The following is a 20,559-nucleotide window of genomic DNA, read 5'->3' as shown; positions in this document are numbered from 1 at the left end:
TAATAACGATTTTTTTTGGATAAGGAACAAAATAGTTTTGAAAACGACATTTTCTAGAGTAATCACAATGTACAGTGTTGCTTCATCGAATGACGATATTTTTTACTATTCCACTCTTATATCGAAACATCTGATTATTTTAGTACCGTAATAGAATGAATTAATTTTTTTTGATAATGTTTACTCGTCTGTATTCGCGATAAAAATTTATTTAGATTTCACATATTCAATTTAGGTGTAAATTGACGAAAGTACTGGACGCCATGTTTTGTTATCATGACGTCTGTTGGTTCTGTAAACAAATATTCATTGCCTATCTTAAATAAATTTCACAATATTTTAGATAAAATATATCGTATTTTGGGGTTATTTAGAAGTTCAATAAGCTATATAGTGATAAGTCAGATTACATGAGAGTATGATGTGATATTATGTAGGCTAATGCTTCGCATATAAGGCTGCTAGACATGAAGACAATTGAATGTTGTTTAACAGTGTCGATAGCTTTCCAAAATTAAAATTAAATTAAAGCCAACAACAAAATAACAATAAGAAGGTTAGATTTACAGCATAAGACGAAAAAGTTAGTTTTAGAAATGTGCTTAAATATAGTTTGCCTGGAATGTGCAACTTTTCAAAACCAAGTCGGTTAAAAAAGTTGACAATGAACTACCGATTATTTTAAAATTGTTTTTGTTATTTTATGATCAACATTTTTTGACTGCATGTTGCTTAAGCTGTCTTATTTGAGGCGGTCTAAATTATCTTGAAATAACTGAATTAACCCCAAAGTTGACAGTGCGGATTACACTGGGAAAAATATTTTAACCCATCGCACATATCCAAGATCGTGGAATCAGATGATATTAAATCTTCTAGACTAGAATTTAAGAGCTTTTATTAGTTTGTTTATATGCTTTATATATAGGGTATCACGTTTTTCGTAGATTTAAAATATATGGTAACCTTCGTTTAACAATGAAAAAAAGTTCACAAATCGAAGAAAGGGAATTAAAAGTAGTCCTATATAGGCACGAAATACTTATGACTACAAAAAATAGTCTGTTTCTTTTTGACTATTTTTATATGAATTCAGTAACGCTATATTTGAAATTATTTATTCTGTATATACATGTATGTTTGTAATTTTAAGTGTCTCTTTGATGTATTTTGAGAAATAGATATCCCATGACATTTTTGTGATGTATGTATATCCTGAACACATGCCTCGTTTTGTTTATTCAATAGTTTTTTATCGTAACTGAATAACATATTTTCTCGAACAAACGTAATTTGATGAAATGGAAAAAATAGTAAATTAAATAAAACATTGATTACACATGTTATGCTATCGTTATCATAGATAATTTGTAAAATTACAATAAGTAATTCTTATTTTTCATTTATTACCTTCTGAATTATCAATTTTTGTATAAAATTTACCTTCAAAACCTTTTAAAAATATGACTGCATAAAATTTTTTGAACGCCAAGCAAAACAACTTAACGATCTATCCCCTTTAAGTCGAACTGAAGGATGTTTCATTCCTGAGTGCTTACTTTGTAAAATTCCAAATTGTATTAATTTTTCATCTAAAATAATTATTGTTTATATATATTTGGCACATATACAATAATAACTCCAATTCACAGGAACAATAAACAATAGGGATACATGTCATTTTGCTCTAAATAAAAGCCTTCTCAACCGTGATGAGTAGAACATTTCTATAAAGCTGAAATTAATATAAAACATAGATACAATATAATGGATCTAATTTCTTCTAGGGAAAAAATTAATAGAATGGTGGGTGCTCTGTGTTTTATGTAACGTTTGGTTTTGTAATAGTAAAACTGTTTTACAGTAAGGCAATAAGCAAAAGTGCCTATTTTTGTCAAAAAACCACCACATTTCAAAATTACAAATACAAAACACAATTTTTTACGTCGTTCTTCTAGTCTATCCCCTTTAAACTAACAGTCGTGGATCTATCTCTCTCTTACACACGTAGAGTAGATCTAAAAATGAAAAGCGAATATACTCAACTGGATTCGAACGCTTGTGAACTCTACGAAATACGTCATTTATTTATTATAATAACTAAACTTCTAGAATGATGAAAATTTAAACAAAATGAATAAATATTTCACTATTTTAGTTTAACTTGTGCAGTTTTTGTTCTTTCGATAAGATTTTTAAATAAAAATATTTGAAATATAGAGTTATTAGAGAGGCTGGGTGACGTGGCTTCCATGGTTGAAGCAGCTGCGTCGTGTCGTTGATTATTTTACTACTCTCTTTCTCTACACTAGCGGTCTCCCCTCGTGCTCGCCAAGATAGACTATCCCGGACCTGTTTTCGTGCGATTCACGTTAAACCTAAACCAAGATGTCGAATATGGCGCTATAGCAGTTGAATTAATATAGAAATTGTATTTTGAAGTCAGGAAAACTACGTAAAGTTCGGGGTGTATAATTTTATAAACATTTTTTTGTGATAAAATTGGTGACGAAGTGTATTTTCCTGAAACGACGGTAGTTGTGAAAATAACGGTTTACAATCTAACACGTTTTTAAATTACAACACGTTTTTTCCTTATTAATTTCGCTGATATTGTGATAAAATGCTTTTATTTATTATTTACAAAAGACGGTAATATTTTATTTCAAGATAATACGTGGCAAACTACGAAATTCCGTATCCATAGTTCCAGTGTTTAGTATAAGCTTTTCTACCTTATAAATAAACCTTTTCAAACTAATTATTCGTTGAAATAGAACTCTCTACAATGTGTATTAAGTAAATTAGTTGAAAGATACTTATACAATTAACATTAGCTTTACAAACGTAAACGGTAAATAAATATGGAAATAATGTGAATATTTGCAGTGTTGCTGTGTTTTTCATAATAAATTGTGCTTAAATGTGTATGCTATGGAAATTCATTCCATGAGGATTGATCATGGGCCAGTTCAGACTAATACAATGTCATACCCTCAAAGGCAAACCCAAAATCACAGGTAAGTTTTAAATTCAATTTTTTCGTCGGAAAATTTCAACTCATGGTTTTTCCTTAGAACTTAGTAATATGTATTTTTATTTTCGATTTTTAAGAATAATTGTTAAGAAACTAAATGTCTATATATAATGATTCACGGAAATTGTAATAAAAGGTAAAAGTTTCATGAACAAAAAGAATATCTACTTATGCCTTAATTTGTTAAAATTATGTAGATGCGTATTTCTAAAATTAAATATTTATTTTTAATACTGTAGGTTTGGCAACAATTTATTTAAACAAGAAAATGTCAAAATACTTTGAAATAAGCACTGCAAAAACTTAATACGTTACCGAGCGATTTAAAAAAAATCTGTTTTTGAATGGTTGATTTCTTGGAAGTTTTTATACTTTAAAGGCGTATGTTAGTAAAATGATATGGTAACTCTTAACTACAGTGGAAACTTCTATTTCTAGTTTTCTACCCAATTAACTGAAATTACTTACTTAAAATATGGTACAATAGATACTAGAGTTAATATTGAAATTCACATTTATGTTTTGCCTAGAATTAGATTATTCAATTTCGCACTCTTTGAGTAAAGTTTATTCCATGATACAAAAGTTGTATTTTTGTCTAGATTGAAATATTTTTATAGTAATCCTGTATTGATATCAAATAGATCTCAAATTTTGTAATTATTAAAACTTCACCAAGCTTCATCGCATTGAACACCAAAAAAAAATATTAAAGTTTTAATATTTCAAAAAATTATCTCTCCCTCGAAATATTCTGATATTCTTCAAAATCAAAAAATAATTTCATTTCTCGAATCAATATTTATACATTTTCTGCATTGAAGATATTTGTATTGATTATTTTTCAAAAATATCTAGCTTGAAAGTGCGTATCATTAGATACAAGTTCATTATTCTTAATTGAAATTCAAATTTTAACCAAATCTGTTATTCGTGTTACTTTCTTTATTCATTTATGAAAATAGAGATATTTCCCTGATTTTCACGTTATAAAATTTTTTTTATATAAGTATTTACATCTTGTGAAATCGTTTTCCACTTTTTCTTTCAATAAAAATTAGCTAGTCTCCCTTGATGTAACAGCTACTAGTTTTTAGAAATAAAATAAGGATTAATGTATTAGTTTGAAGTACTATAATTTTGGACTAAATTTTTTATTACTAAAACAAGTACCTATTTAAGTCTGCAGTATGAATATCACAATTCCAATTCCATTTGCAAGTATATGATAGATACAATGAGGTTTAGTAATGTATTAAATGACTTTGTAGTCATATTAATAGTGAAGTTATATTATTTTTCATGCCAATTCCTTCTGTTATCTACTGTGGTTCTAATAATCTACTTAAACTTTCAAATACCATCGTATTTAATAATTATTGACAAGTACCAGCTTGCTAAATTTGTCCAATTTTACTTGATGTTGGATGTCCAACAATTGCAGCAGGTACAGTTATTCAATTTAACTCTTGTTAAATGAACCCTAGTAAATGGTATGTATGTATGTAATACATCACTCAGTAAGTCGTGTGACCAACTAAGAAAAATCGATTTTATTCATCAATGTAATCTACTTCAAGAGCATTCCAACGTTTCTCTAACTTCTCGATGCCGTTCTTGTAGAAGGATAAAAAGGGCTTCAGTTTGAGCTATTGCTTCTTCATTTGAGCTGAACTTATTACCGGCGAGCATTTTTGGATGAGAAAGTATTTTGAAGTGGAATTCGTTCAATTAACCATCGTTGCCATCGACTTGTGAATTGGCGCATTGTCTTGTTAAAACAGTGGTTTCTTCGACATATGAGGCCGTTTTTCCTTGATTTTTGCATTCAAAAGATACAACAACTCTATGTAGTATTCGCTATTGATTGTATCTCCCTTTTGGAGATAGGCGATGAACAATATTCCATGCGCCTCCCAAAATATTGAAGCCATAACCTTCCCAGTTGACTGTTGTGCCTTTGGACGCTTAGGACGTGGTTCACCGGCTGCAGTCCACTCGGATGATGATCGTTTTGATTTCGAAGTGAGGTGATGGATCCATGTTTCATCCATTGTCACATATCGACGCAAAAAATCTGATTTATTATGTTTAAACATGGCCAAACACTGCTGTGAATCATCAACACGTTGTTGTTTTTGATCGACTATAAGTAAACGCGGCACCCATTTTAAAAAAAACTTTCTCATGGTCAAATTATCATGCTTAATTGTAAACACACTGCCTTCTGATATCTTTATGGCCTCAGATATCTCACTCAATTTCAATTTACGATTAGATAGAACCAATTTGTGGATTTTTTATGTTTTCTGGAGTAACCACATCAATTGGACGACCAGAACGTTTACCATCTTCGACTACGTTTAAATTCAGCAAATCAATAACAAATGGTTCTTTTCGATGGAGCAGAGTCCGGATAACACTTTTGAAGCCATTGCAGAGCTTGTATAGTATTTTTTTTGCTAAGATCAATGATAAATTACCACACGAAATTATTTTGAATCCATTGTTTTGAAAATATTGAAAGTAGTACTTAAATGATTGTCACTTTTTTCTGACTAATCGAAATGTTATGAAATTTTTTCAAATAGTCCTTTGAAAGTTGGTACTTCATAAACGTCATATGGATTTGACAATGGCAGCGCGATCTGTGTATCAGTCACAAGACTTATTGAGTGATGATATATAATGCTTTTTTGATTTGTCTTTACACTTAATATGTTGAGGTAATTTGAGGCCATTTTTTAAAAACTATTCACTGAATATTTTGTAAAGAAAGTTGAGAACATGGAAATACTATAGTTTCAAAGAAATTTGATAAAACATTCTGCATTTTAAGAAACATTGACTCAATTAGTAAACTTACAAAGAAATTTTGTGATTTTTTTCTTTTGTTATTACGTTTTGCTAAATTTCTAAATATATAGAAAGCAAATGAATCATCTAATTTGCTATATTTATCATTACATAGTAATATCAATTTATTAACTTCTAATTGGGACTTTTTTATAGGTTAAAATTGAAATTTACAATATATAACAATTTTTGAAATAATTTAATTCTTATTTATCTAAGAATATTTAATTTGAATTGCAACTTTCATCAACAAACCAAATGTGTTGATAAAAGTCATGTTTTTAAGAATGTAATTAAGCTACATTAATTGGTGAAAGTTCAGTGTAAAGTTGGTGTTTATAATTTTTTAATTGCTTCATTAATGGCTATAGTTCAATTTTATGAACTATAATTTTTTGGAGGTAATAGACATTATACCCCAAAAGTCAAAAAAGGTTCGTGAATCCAGAATTTAACGCACATATTATGTACATTATCCATTAAATATATCGCTCCTATCTATTGGAAAATTTGCTAATTAATGTGGTTGCTCTAGCATTAGAATAAAATTTTCCTTGCTTCATAGGAAATGTTTTGGGTCATTTCCATTTTTCTTCTGATTTATTTTGTTATAATAATGGTCTTTAGAGCCCACTACAAATAGAAACAAGAAATCGGAGAGTTTTTTCTACAAAATATTCCAAAAAGTAGCTTTGCCAGCTTATTAGATATCTTTATTTATATATTTTGTTATCTTGAATTTGTTGCTCATGCATTTTGGAATTACCATGAATTATTTGGAAATAAAAAAAAGTTTTTGAGAAAAATATCGTTAAAAATGTCTGAGATTATTTGGAATTTGTTTTTATAATAATGGTCTACAGAGCCACCAATATAATAAAAACTAGAAATAGAGAAAGATTTTCCTGAAATGAGTGATATTTTATCAAGGCAATCTACCAGCTCGCACATCCGTTATTGCAATGGCCAAAATTAATAAATTGAAGTTTGAATTGCTACCTCATGCATCCTATACCCCAGATTTAGCCCCCTGGTATTATTTTTTGTTCCCAGACTTGAAAAAATGGCTCGGTGATCAAAGATTTTCCAACAATGAAATGTGTATGGAGCTAAAAGGAGATTACCTTGAAAAATGAATATATTTTTTTCCAAATTTTTTTTTTGTTGGGCGAGGTACTTATGGGACCATCCTCGTATACAAAAAAATCGTTTTCTGTATCATCTTCATAATTTGATAATCTTGTAATATTGTTATTTGAGAATTCTACTTCTAATCTTGTTATTTGTTCAAAAAGTGTCTTATTTCTCTTTAGATGGATAAAAGTTTTTTAGAAAATAATGTTTTATCCAAAAATGATGTGATGGAAAAGAAATATTTTTAAATTCAGGTATGACATGTTGTACATTATATCTGGTTAAGTAAGATAAAACTTGTTCTATAGATTAGATAATACATTTAAATAAACACTAAATATTTCATAATTCATATCAATGCCTAGAATTGAAGTTGCTTTTCGAAGTACCTACATTTATTATCAGCTTACATAAAAGTGTCAGAAATTTCCGCTGAACAAATTCATTCCAATAGAAAAAATTACAATAATTTAACAGGTTCAACTGTAATTCTTCATTTAAAAAGTCTCCTTCAAGGTTTTGATCCGGCAACAATGTATCATAGATAAATATAGTTGTATTTTCGACGACACGTGTAGGTCAATATTTTAATTATTTCTTTTTCACTTGTGACCTTGATTATGAAGTATAAGAAAAGGATAGTTTTTAGTCTGTCTATCCTTGGTTTAAGCTTTGTTGGTGATTGTCTGTTTTTATTTTCTTGTTAAAAAATTGATAGTTAATATGTTTTTATTAAAGTAGTTATGTGTAGTAGAATTTTTTGTCTTTTGGTAGTTGTATAGTTAGTTTCAATCTTTGTTTTTTTACGTTATAATAAATTTTAGTACCATAGTGATTCTATTAATATTTTCCCTTCTATTTTCCACATATATTTCGTCTTGAACCTGCAAATCGATAATAGTTAAGTACGCAGTAACTTCAGAAATAAATGTCTTTCAACGTTCTGTCGTATATACAATTTCTAAGCTCTATCAAGGTAGCAGTGTGAAATTAGCAAAAATCAATAAAAAAAAATACGCAAAATTTGTAGCTATTTAGTTACTGAAACCGCTATTTTGTTGCTTAAGCCGTGTTAAATTTATACAAATCGAGCATAAAATTTTGATAAATCAATAAATATCGAGTCAACTAGTGAACCAAAATTTGTTGCTGAAAATAAGTGCTACCGAAAATTAGAAAAAAAAAAAGACCGGACGAAGTAGTAGCAGTAATTTTCTTGACACATGGTAGCTTGAACCCGACTTGTTACACGAAAAATGGAGAGAAAATTTAGTTGCTACGTTGAACAATGTTCAAAGGAGCCTGAAGAATAAACAACAAAATCGATTTTTAAATGTGGTCCTTTTGAAATAATTTGATTGAAAATTGTCAAACAATTAACCCTACAAAGCAATCAATTCTAACATTTTTTTTTCGAAAACTGTTAATTCGTCGTTGTTGCTCAGCTACAACGCAAGTTTCCATAGATAGATCTAATCTTTGTTTCGAGATTTGGAAATTGCAAAATCTTGAAAGTGGTCTATAAAACAAAAAAGTTTGGGAACCAATGCACTAGAGAATTAGAATATTCAAAGATTACCAAAGCTAGCAAATTCGTCAGATATGAATCTTGTTGAGACCATGTGGGATTTGGTGATGTGAGCAATCTCAAGTAGAATTAATCCTCCTAGCACCCTTCAGAAACTCATAACCGCGGTTCAAAAAGAATAAAATAAAGGATACCATTAATGCCCTTATTGTTTCCATGCACAGGCGAGTTAACTCCTGAATACTGTAAGGGCACAAAGAATATTGATGCATTGTCAATTCCGCTTTCAAGTCGTTGTCTTCTACATTTTAAATTCTGTTATTATGTATTATTTTCGGTTCTGTTTGTTTCTACTAAGTTGGAATTTCTGGTTCCGTTGGTGGTAGTCATACTGAACACTACATTTGTATGTACTACCACTACATCAACCCTCACAATTACACTCAGTTTACCTTTACTCTCTGAAGATGATAATTTGCTTATCGAAACGCGCTTCTGACAGTGCAATTATGAGTATTCGTATGGTGATACCGTAAACACTATGTACTAATTGAAATTAAATGTCCTTTGTACCCTTGTTGTATAATAAGAGTGACTCATTTTAACAAACATAAGGGTGTTTAAGAATTTAGGCGTATTTCCAGAAAAAAAAAACGAAAAATTTGACAACAACGTAAATACGGACATATAACGAAACCTTAAATAAAACAAAATTTATAAAAATCGTGCACGTCGTGACGTACCGATTAATTTATTTAATTAAAATGAAATTTAACAAGCTGCAATAAAAAAATTAGGCAACTGTTATCAGTTTTTATAATAAATTAAGTCCGAGGTGGGAAATATAAATGTTTAGACTTATCAAAAAAAGTATTTCAACATTCATTTAAAAAATTAACTGCTACGGTCTTACAGTTCAAACCTCACAGTCGACAAATAAAAATTCAGTTCACGTTCACATTTTCAACATCTATCTAATAATCATATGTATTATTATTATAAAACATTGACCTGTTCGTTTCTCGTGTTTCTGTCGTCCTTTTATTCTATACATGCAAAATATCTCAACATTGAATACAAAAGCAACTATAACATACAATAATCTTATCAAAATAATGTATACATACACTGTGTATTGATAATGGTGCTTCAACATAATTAGTATTAAGATGTCATCGACTCCGAAAATACAGAAAAATATTTTTATATTCAAATATTTAGTACATGTATTGTTTATTGTTAAACGAAATAATCGAACAATTAGAACTAGAATTTATTAGTTCATTGAAATTTAATCAAATATTTGTTCATGTTCTTCTATCTGTGAAGAAAAACAACAGAAAATGTGGAGATGTAAAATTCAAGGAATTATCTTTGAAAGGATATTCCTGAGAAGTGATTCCCTTTCACTCTTTCCTATTTTTTGCTTTCGTTTTCCCCCATCACCTCTGCGTACCATCTTTTCCTTGGTCTCCTTTTTTTCTTGTTCTATGTCCATCATTCTTCTGTTATCTAAAATCTGGCTCTATCCGCCATTCGATGATTCAACAAATCCTGCAAAAGACTCGATTGTCTTTGCAATCACCTTCTTATTCGTCAAAAATTGTTGAAAGCCAATAATCACTTCTAAATAATTCAATATAGGGTTTCAGGATGATGATTCGCAAGAATGGTGAAATTTTATTGCCAGTCATAAGGGAACAATCACTTAAATACATTAATTGACTAAAATGGACCCCATTGTGGCTAAGGAGAAGAGGCAGGCCTAGGAAGACTTGGAGAAACGAAGTAGAGGAAGACATAGGAACACTTAATATAGAGAACTGGGAGGCAAAATGCCGGAACCGAAAGGAATGGAAAATAATAACAAAAGCATCCAATACAAATGATAAATTGTAAAGAAAATAAAAATAAAAAAGAGGAGTAATCCACCTCAAAAAGGGATTTTAAAGCGATAGCAATAATCCAAAGAATTGAAAGATTTGATGATGATGATGATGATGAAAATTGCCAGAAATTGTTGAAAAAAAATATAAATAAATATACAAAAAAGGAGCCATAATAAATTATTCGTTTCAAAATCGACGAGAAAGCTCAAAAATTTTACTATTTATTTATAAATATCAAATTTGGAAAAATGAAAGTTATAGTGTTTTGATTATTCTATAGATACGAGATTTCTAGTTTTAATATAATAAATTATGTAGAAAACGACTTTATTTATTCACAAAAAACAGGAACGCCATAATCCCATAAAATCTAGATTGTTTTTCCGTGCAGAAAGTTTTGTATAAAGACTCTACTATTCTGATGTTTCAAATTCCCAAACTACTTCGAATGAAACAGTTAGGGAAGGAAAAAAATGGAAAATCTAATATCCGCTCCACCATTAACTTTGATGAAAAACTAGGGGTAGAAGGCACCGCCAAACAAAAAGAAAATTCGTAATATCGCCAAAAAATTGCCTTCCGTTCATGCATTTCCTTGTAGCTTTCAGCGAGAAATCAATATATGAACAACGAAACAGAGTTGCATTAAATTATTTCTTACAACAAAGGAAACGATAAGCACAAAGCTTTTTAAAATATAGGGTGGATATGAAAATTTTTATACAAAACGTCCTATTTTTATAATTGTGACAAGCTTACCTAAACTTTTACTTTTAAAAATTTTTAAACACGTATTTTTGCACATATTTCATGATTTTGAACAGAACGCAAAGAAAATGAAAGAAATTATTTAACTATTACAAAATTCACCTCATTAAAATAATAGACCAAAAATTGTCAAGTTCTTTTTATAACACCATATTTTTTATAGTTATTTCACAAAATCGAAACTAGAAGCCTGTATTTGTTGTAACTAACAAGCACTGTATAAACACGGTATATTTCAAATTTCATTCAATTTGAACCAGTAGTCCGCTGACTGACTGATCATCAAATCTCCAAGGCACTCCTAGCAGACATAGAAGATTCGAATTTTGAATAAAATATTTTGCAATTTTAGTTCAGTTTTCTAGATACACCAACAGATAAATGCTTGAATATTAATGGTTCTATCGATATAGTGCAAAAAGAAAAGGAAAATAGAAAAATAATTACTTTTAATAAAGACCGTGTTTATCAGCTTGGTGCAGTCAAAACTAAATTCGAAATTTTTAGTTTCCCATATGTATAGCATATGCTATAACTATAGACAAAAGTCAGGGCCTAATTCTCAATAACGCGCTGATGGATATCGGTTCTGAAGTATTCACATCCAGTCACTTTCGAGAGTTACAAGTCTGAGCTGGTTACATCTGATTAATATCAACTTTGGTTATATGTAAATAATATAAAAGCGTAGGAATCCTTAATTTGTGAATACTAAGAAGCGTCGGCCGTCCAGACTTGTCAAAAATTGTAACATCAAAAAAAAACATAGAGACAGGGAGCGGGCTTTGAGAAAAATTGTGACTGAAGCTCAAGAAGTGGTACCGGAAAAGAAAAAGAGGAAGACTACCTACAAAGATAAGAAAACCTCATAAGACAGAGAGTTGTTGTTGGTATTTAAGAAGTAGAGGGTTCTGGAAAGGAAAATCTGTTGATTTATTCAGTCTCTGCTTAAGGGACCTCCTGTCTTAGTTATTACGTAATTAGCTAATCTTTTATGTTTGAATATTATTTACTATAATATTTATTGCATGTGAGTTACATTGTGTTTTCATAGATTAGATATTCAGTCCTCACTTAAAGGTCCTTTAAGTAGGGACTGAATAAATCAACCGACTTGGTATTACATGGATCTCACAACTTTTTACAGTAAAAGAACTGAGTTGCGAGTTTTGTTTTTGCTGGCATAATATTTCAATCTCATATTTCAAGTTTTTGAATATACATATACGTACAAAGAGCAGGAGCTTTTTTATTCTTTATTATAGCTTGAATTTTAGGCTATATCTAGCTTGCGTTATGTGGTGTATTGTTCACTACTACTTTTGATTGTTCAATTTCTTTTTTCTTGCAAGCCTACACACTTAGTCCAATTTTTTCAAACAATCCAAAAAGAATATCGTTCACAATCACCTCCTCATTCATTTGAAATCCACCAAACCATTGTTACAAGCAAATAATTACTTATAAAAAATTTTATGTAGGCGAACAATATCAGATAATATTTACTTAACTTTACTTCGATTTCTTTATCATTTATTTACTAAAAATGTAACATGATTATTGACACTTATATCTATTTGTCGAATTTATATGAAATTTTATAGACTTCAATGCAGCTACCTTTTGCAATTTACTTGCTACTTACCTCATACTAAATTTAAATTGCTAAATATATTAGCGTGATAAATATTTTCGTAGAAGTTTATTTATTTTATACTTCAGCATATGCACACTTGACCTATTTCAATATGTCTAATTGAGAAATTTTGATTGATGGGGAGACTATAATTAATTTTTATTTTGGTAAATTATTTGATGTAATTGATGCGATGGAAACTCGAAGTAATTGATGATCGTTGTATTTGAATTTGACATTGAGATATTCCAGTTGAATTTATTTAATTTTGTGTAGTTTTCTAATTAATAAAACTTCTTATTAAGTATAACATTTTTAGTCCACATTAAACAAAAAATAATTCCTTGAGTAATTCGTCTGTGTATACTTTATACTAAAAATAACTTTTTCTGTAAACTTCACATGAACATATGCAGTTTCGGTATTTGTTACAGATTTTGTCTTTTCCTATTAAAGTATGTATTCAGTTATCATTTAAATTGCAAAATGAAAATATCACAAAGAATAGGCATTAATACATTTGGAGGAGAGTGGAAAGACGTTGCATTAGTTTTGGGAGGATATATATGAAGGATTTCGACAAAGAAACAAGACTTTTGTTTTTCAACACAGTCTTCTTTTGAGTGGATACAATCAGTCCAACTTTTTTTGTTCCATGCCCTACCCAAGCTCTAAAATTCTTTCCTCCGCTTATAAATTTCAAAACTATAATGTAAAACTAAAATTCAACTTCGAAATAGTTTCAATATATTTTTTTTCTAAAATGATTTAATATTTTAAATTTAGTGAGATCCTTGCGCTGGATATTTGCTGCACAGATATATTTTAGCTTTCAATTTGGTTAGCTTCAAGTCTCCCCGTTCTGTTAGATCCAGTGAATCATTTACAGCACTAAATCCACATTCAGCTAAATATGAAAATAGAAACGGTAAAAACAGTTTTGATACTGCATCCACCAAGATCGTCTGCATCATCCATATTGAAAAATCATTTGGTTTTAAATCAGAAAATGTTTCTTGCAAATAAATGACAACTAGAAAAAATAGATATTTCCAAATGAAATATATAATAAGTGAATTTGGCTCAAAGATTCAACAATAACAAAATATAACCAACAGAATCTTTTTTTGCCCCTCAATCTCCGTGAAAATTAATTAAAAAGAAGCCTAAATTACTACGAAATCTGCGACTAAATACACGTGGCTATGAAGAATCTCAGATTCAGACTGCATTGCATTTAAATGGTCCAAAGCAAAAGGGTTAACCTAGTGTCGAATCCATTTTCGAATTGCCTTCTTTTACAATCAAATTGCCCTACTGTGGGCCGTGGGCCCCACGTTTGGAAACACGGCACTAACCCTTTTTTAACCCTTCTAATAGATAATTATCGTGTTTCTTCTCAAAATAGACGTTTACATATGTTATAACGTTCTCGCCTCCTGTAAATGAAACTATCAAATTTGACAGTGCAAAGCAGCCAAAATTGTTCAAAATTTGTAACTGTATATTAATATTTAATACTTTCTTGAACTTCGAATCATATCTTTCGAAATTAAAAGAGCATTAATGATCTTTAAATGTAACTGTTAAAAAAAATTGTTATTTATTTTTAATGTTTAATAAAAAATTGATTGCTTAAATCTACGCATTAAATTTTGAATATTTTTAAATGAAATCAAAATTTAATGACTGAAAATTCAATTTTATTTTTATATTTATAGCCTTCTTCCTTCAAAATCCCTTCAATTTTAACCAGTCTTCCAACATCTTCCGACATCCAAAACATCGAACCTCTGCAATGTTTTACAGTCGGGATTACACATGAATCTAACATCCGTTTTTCTTTCGCCTCCACACAAACACGAAAAGTATAAATAACAGCACGTTCTTGCGTCTCACTGGAAAAACTGGGACTAAACTACAATCATAAACGCCTAAGAAATAATTCATAGATAAAGAATAACAAACAAATTAACTGGTTCATGCAAGTTTTAACTTGTAAAACTCACCGACAAAATATAAACGTGCGCACTTGTTTTTGATTAGGAAGTTTGCTTAACAATATGGAAGATAAATTTGTTAAAGTGTATTATTTTGAAATTTAATTAATGAATTATGGTGTGGGCAAAAACTTTTTGACCGGTAGTGTAAGTACTTTATAACTAATCAATGATATTACTTTATTTTTGTGCGAAATACAACAAGTAAGAACAGTGCTATATACTTAAGGAAAGTCAGCTCGACAAATGAAATGTATGGCTGTTGAATTTTTAAAATTCTAAGATGTCACAAGAGGCGTTGCAACGAAGACAAAAACTTAGTGTTATTTAAATCCGTTGAATTAATAATGAGCGTTAGTTCTAGTTTCATTTTGAAATAGGGAATTTTAAAAGGGCTTTATGGAAATAATAATACCTAGCACATTTTTAAAAGGAGGAGGAACTAGAAAATTTATGAATCTAAGACATGCCACGCTAACTTCGCATCACGAACATCTAAATGTGTAAATAATAAATACTTGGTCATTAAGTGTATTTCCGAGAAACTGACCCCGTTCTATTTGCAGTTTGTTATTATAATTTTATCTATTATGAAAAGATTCTTGTCAATGTATAGTTATGGTAAAGTAATGGACAAATTTAGAAAAAGGAACAGAACATTTCATTGACAATTTGAAAGACCAGAATTTCAGCTGCGTGTTTGGATAGTGAGTGTTCGAATTGAGACTCATGTAGAAACAGAATCAGAACATTTCGTTGGCAATTTGCTAGAGCAGAATTTCAGCAGCGTGTTTGGATAGTGAGTGTTTGAATTGAGACTCATGTAGAAACAGAATCAGAACAATTCGTTGGCAATTTGCTAGAGCAGAATTTCAGCAGCGTGTTTGGATAGTGAGTGTTTGAATTGAGACTCATGTAGAAACAGAATCAGAACATTTCGTTGGCAATTTGCTAGAGCAGAATTTCAGCAGCGTGTTTGGATAGTGAGTGTTTGAATTGAGACTCATATAGAAACAGAATCAGAACAATTCGTTGGCAATTTGCTAGAGCAGAATTTCAGCAGCGTGTTTGGATAGTGAGTGTTTGAATTGAGACTCATGTAGAAACAGAATCAGAACATTTCGTTGGCAATTTGCTAGAGCAGAATTTCAGCAGCGTGTTTGGATAGTGAGTGTTTGAATTGAGACTCATGTAGAAACAGAATCAGAACATTTCGTTGGCAATTTGCTAGAGCAGAATTTCAGCAGCGTGTTTGGATAGTGAGTGTTTGAATTGAGACTCATGTAGAAACAGAATCAGAACATTTCGTTGGCAATTTGCTAGAGCAGAATTTCAGCAGCGTGTTTGGATAGTGAGTGTTTGAATTGAGACTCATGTAGAAACAGAATCAGAACATTTCGTTGGCAATTTGCTAGAGCAGAATTTCAGCAGCGTGTTTGGATAGTGAGTGTTTGAACTGAGACTCATGTAGAAACAGAATCAGAACAATTCGTTGGCAATTTGCTAGAGAAGAATTTCAGCAGCGTGTTTGGATAGTGAGTGTTTGAATTGAGACTCATGTAGAAACAGAATCAGAACATTTCGTTGGCAATTTGCTAGAGCAGAATTTCAGCAGCGTGTTTGGATAGTGAGTGTTTGAACTGAGACTCATGTAGAAACAGAATCAGAACAATTCGTTGGCAATTTGCTAGAGAAGAATTTCAGCTGCGTGTTTGGATAGTAAGTGTTTGAATTGAGACTCATGTAGAAACAGAATCAGAACATTTCGTTGGCAATTTGCTAGAGCAGAATTTCAGCAGCGTGTTTGGATAGTGAGTGTTTGAATTGAGACTCATGTAGAAACAGAATCAGAACATTTCGTTGGCAATTTGCTAGAGCAGAATTTCAGCAGCGTGTTTGGATAGTGAGTGTTTGAATTGAGACTCATGTAGAAACAGAATCAGAACATTTCGTTGGCAATTTGCTAGAGCAGAATTTCAGCAGCGTGTTTGGATAGTGAGTGTTTGAATTGAGACTCATGTAGAAACAGAATCAGAACATTTCGTTGGCAATTTGCTAGACCAGAATTTCAGCAGCGTGTTTGGATAGTGAGTGTTTAAATTGGGACTCATTTAGTAACATAACACAGCCAAAATCTGCATTTCTATTCAAACTAAATATTTCATATGCAAATATTGAGGCGATTTATTCGAAATAATTATCCGGTCTTTTCGATCTAAACGCACGTGTCTTTGAGCGGAATTTTGATTTCCAACTGGAGAGTTTATTGAATGGATACGACCGCAATGATGTTTTTAATGCTAACGAAACGCGACTATTTTTCAAAACATTAACATTTAAAAATTAAAAATCTCATGGATGGAAATACAGCAAGGAACGACTAACGATTCTCTTTGTACAAGTTCTACAGGCCCACAAGATCCACCTACGGTTATATCTATCAGCGAATAAGGAAAGATGTAAACAAGATCTTTTGTTGAGTTATGCGGTAATAGAAAGGGTGACGTTTCCTCTTCTTTATTTAAGATTAAAAATAAAATTGATGTAAAAAAAGTGTGAATAGTTTGAAACAAAAAAAATACCGACTTTTTTATAAAATAAACTTCAATAAATGTATCTTTAAATGTAAAATGAAGTACGTATGTACAATTTTAAATTTCAAAGTTTCATTTGCATTTAATCTAGATCGTCTATCTTCATAATCGAACCTCCGTAAATAAAAATATAAACCAATAAAAAATTTTTTAACTTAAACCCTCTATAACTCAAATTATTTAACGTTCCCCTTGGTCTTTATCTTATCAAGGTTCTACTTTAGTAGAATTCCTTACTTTTGTCATACAAATCCACTTATTTAAAAATATCCTCGTCAATCAGTTTCGCGGTCGGAATTCTTTGATATTTTTTAGGGCCATTCTACACGAGCCACAAAAACGTGACCGTCTACACCATGCTTGCGTCCTGGTCGCGGCGACACGAATGCTTTAACAAGGTCACAGTGATGTATTGAATGTATTGTTGTATGTAGGGGGCCATGCTTGCGACTAGTGACTCATTTTGAAAACGTCTTATGAGCGTTTTTGGGACGCCATGATAAAAACGCTCGCCATGTCGATGGTCATATTAGCTCTCCAATCGCGGCGTTCGACATTTCAAAACCAATCGACCTCGCTTTGGAATGTAAATTTGAAGGAATATTCTAATAGAGACATCAAGGGAAAATTGTGGATTAAAGTAAACAATACCAGGATAAACTTAGTATAAAAAAACTTTCTTCGTGATTTCTAAGAAGAAGTAAGTAACGTGTGAAACTGTCCACATTAAGTCTCTGCGTTAACTGGATAAATACATATTTTCTTTCCTCCGCCTTTTCCGTAAGTTCCTACAGACAGTAATTGTCGACAGTGCATTATTTTCCATTGTTTATTCTGAACTGAAGTAGAAAAACGCTTAAGCGTGGTCATGTGCGAGGAATTTACAACACGGCGACCTGTTCGCAACGTTCGCCGCGATCGGGACGCAAGCATCTCCGCAGACTTAACAAAAACATAGAGTTTAACTTGAGCATTCCACACGGGAGTTTTCCGGTCACGTTTGAACGTGTTAATTCGTGTCTGGGAGTTTCCAACGTATGATGTTGCGTAAAAACGACCTGTCATTGTTGTGGTTTTTGTGTATAGTCCACTATTTTAGTTCGTATCGGGTTTGTGTATTTGCCGTGGTTGTGCATTGTATGTTGACCGGTACGTTTAACTCAGAAAGGTTCATAACTGTTGGCACAGTCTGCTCTTTATAATTTTGAGTATTTGAACCAAGATTTAAAATCGAAATGTTAGATAAAGGTTGATGAAACTATTAATGAGATGAGGAATCTGTAAGCTAAAGCGATTCGAGTAGGTGTACACACCAACGCCAACCACTATGAAATTTGATGCGTTTTGTCGATAGTTTAGAAAAGTTAGTCATTCACCCGCCGAAAAAAAAATTGCTCGTGTCGAATGGACAAAAATTTCACGCGTTTGGGCGATAAAACGGTCACGTTTTTGTCGCTCGCGTAGAATGGCCTTAAGAATAGATGAAGTACAATTTACTTTGTCGTACATACAAATGCTTCAGTCATTACTGCATCATAACTACTAATTTTGTTTTTCTTTTTTATTAAAATTATTAATAATAATTAACATTATCGGTTTGAAGGTCGTAAATACACGTCTTTTATGCAATTGTGTTAAAAGTATAAATATACCAATTGACTGTTGTGAAAATTTTAGGTGTGACTAAAACTCTATGTTACCGTCGTATAATTATAGGAAAAAACAAGGTTTGGCTTTTTTCTAACATTCCAATTACATGTTGAATTTTATAAAAAGTTTGAACTAATGAGTAACAATTAAAATGTTATTAAGAAACATTTCATGCTAAATCTCAGACAAGTTGTATTGAAAGTAAAAAATATTTTTGTAATTGAGGCATCTGATACATATTATTGATTCAGTTGAAGAATAATTAGAATAATTTCTTCTCTAGAACGCTTTATGCCTTTTCGAGCATCAAAATATTTAGTTTTTATTCTCTCTCGCCTATTTTTTCTACATTTTCTGATCCTTTGCTACTACATTAATTAATTATATTCCTTTTCCCTATCTTCCTCTTTCGCGTTCTACTTGTATTAGTCAATTTTTCCAGGTTTTTCCTTTTCTTATGTTTATTACTTCCGTCAGTTTTCTTGTTAGACTTTGTGGTGTTATTCTCTTTGTGTCCGTACGAGTTTAAACATTTTTCAACTATTTTGTTCCTTATTGGTTCCCGTTTGAGCTTTTTCATAATTACCTCATTATCTGAGTAATGAAAAAAGGACACAGAGCAGTTTTTACAATTAATAATATTAATATAAGAATAGAATGATCACTGTTTAAAGCTTTTAAAACCGTGACATCAATGTTCTGTTTCATTTGATCCTTTTTAAAACTTCGTGGACCTGGCAACGATAGTGGTACGAATTTATGAACTTATTGTATTGTCATCGATCCTGTATATATTCGAATATACGAGGATGTATTGATATCTAGTTAGCCTAGACCAGTTCCATGCGTAAACAATACAACAATAACTTATTAGAAGTGTCAGTGTAAAGTTTGACGTCAGAGAAGTAAACCAGAGTTACTCAATAAATTAGAAGAAAAAAGATGTCCACCGAAATTGTGAAAATCGAAAAATTGGAATATCGAGTACCTGTATTTAAAAGGGTTAGAGGTAAGCAGATTTACGAAATTATGCCTTGGTGATCAATGTCCTTCGTATGCGACCGTGAAAAATTGGACTGCAAGCTTCAAAAGAGGGAAATTTTCCATTGAAGATGATGACCGATCAGAAAGGCCAGTTTCTGTGTCAGTCACCGAAAATATCGATGCAGTTCATGATGAGACATGATTTAGTCATAAAACTTGGTGAAATGAGATGAATGGTTTGCTGAGCTGACCTAAGGTCCCCCGCTATCAGGAGTTCTCCAATCGAGTATCCCCTGCAAACATGAAGACAAATAGGCACGGTTTGACTAACGCCTTAGTCTTACAGTAGGGTTGCATGCATTAAGGAACAGATAAATAGATTAAGAAGGTATAGGTGATAGAAGTGGAAGCCGTACGAGCAGGTAGTAATGAGAGGAAAGCGTGCAAGCGTTAATCCCTCTCAGAGATATTCTCTGAAACTAA

General features: G+C 31.2%; 1 protein-coding gene across 1 annotated transcript in view; it reads left to right on the top strand.

Moving 5' to 3' along the window:
* Positions 1–2,090: 2,090 nt before the first annotated feature.
* The window catches only part of LOC130898412 (uncharacterized), a 179,947-nt gene continuing 161,478 nt past the window's right edge, over positions 2,091–20,559 (top strand). Inside the window, exon 1 of the mRNA XM_057807699.1 lies at positions 2,091–3,020. Within this exon, the coding sequence (XP_057663682.1) occupies positions 2,935–3,020 (86 nt within the window). The 5' untranslated portion in view covers positions 2,091–2,934. The remainder of the gene's footprint in view (positions 3,021–20,559) is intronic.

Source organism: Diorhabda carinulata, chromosome 10 (genome assembly GCF_026250575.1).
Source record: "Diorhabda carinulata isolate Delta chromosome 10, icDioCari1.1, whole genome shotgun sequence".
NCBI classification, from domain to species: domain Eukaryota; kingdom Metazoa; phylum Arthropoda; class Insecta; order Coleoptera; family Chrysomelidae; genus Diorhabda; species Diorhabda carinulata.
This window is presented reverse-complemented; position numbering and strand designations above follow the sequence as displayed.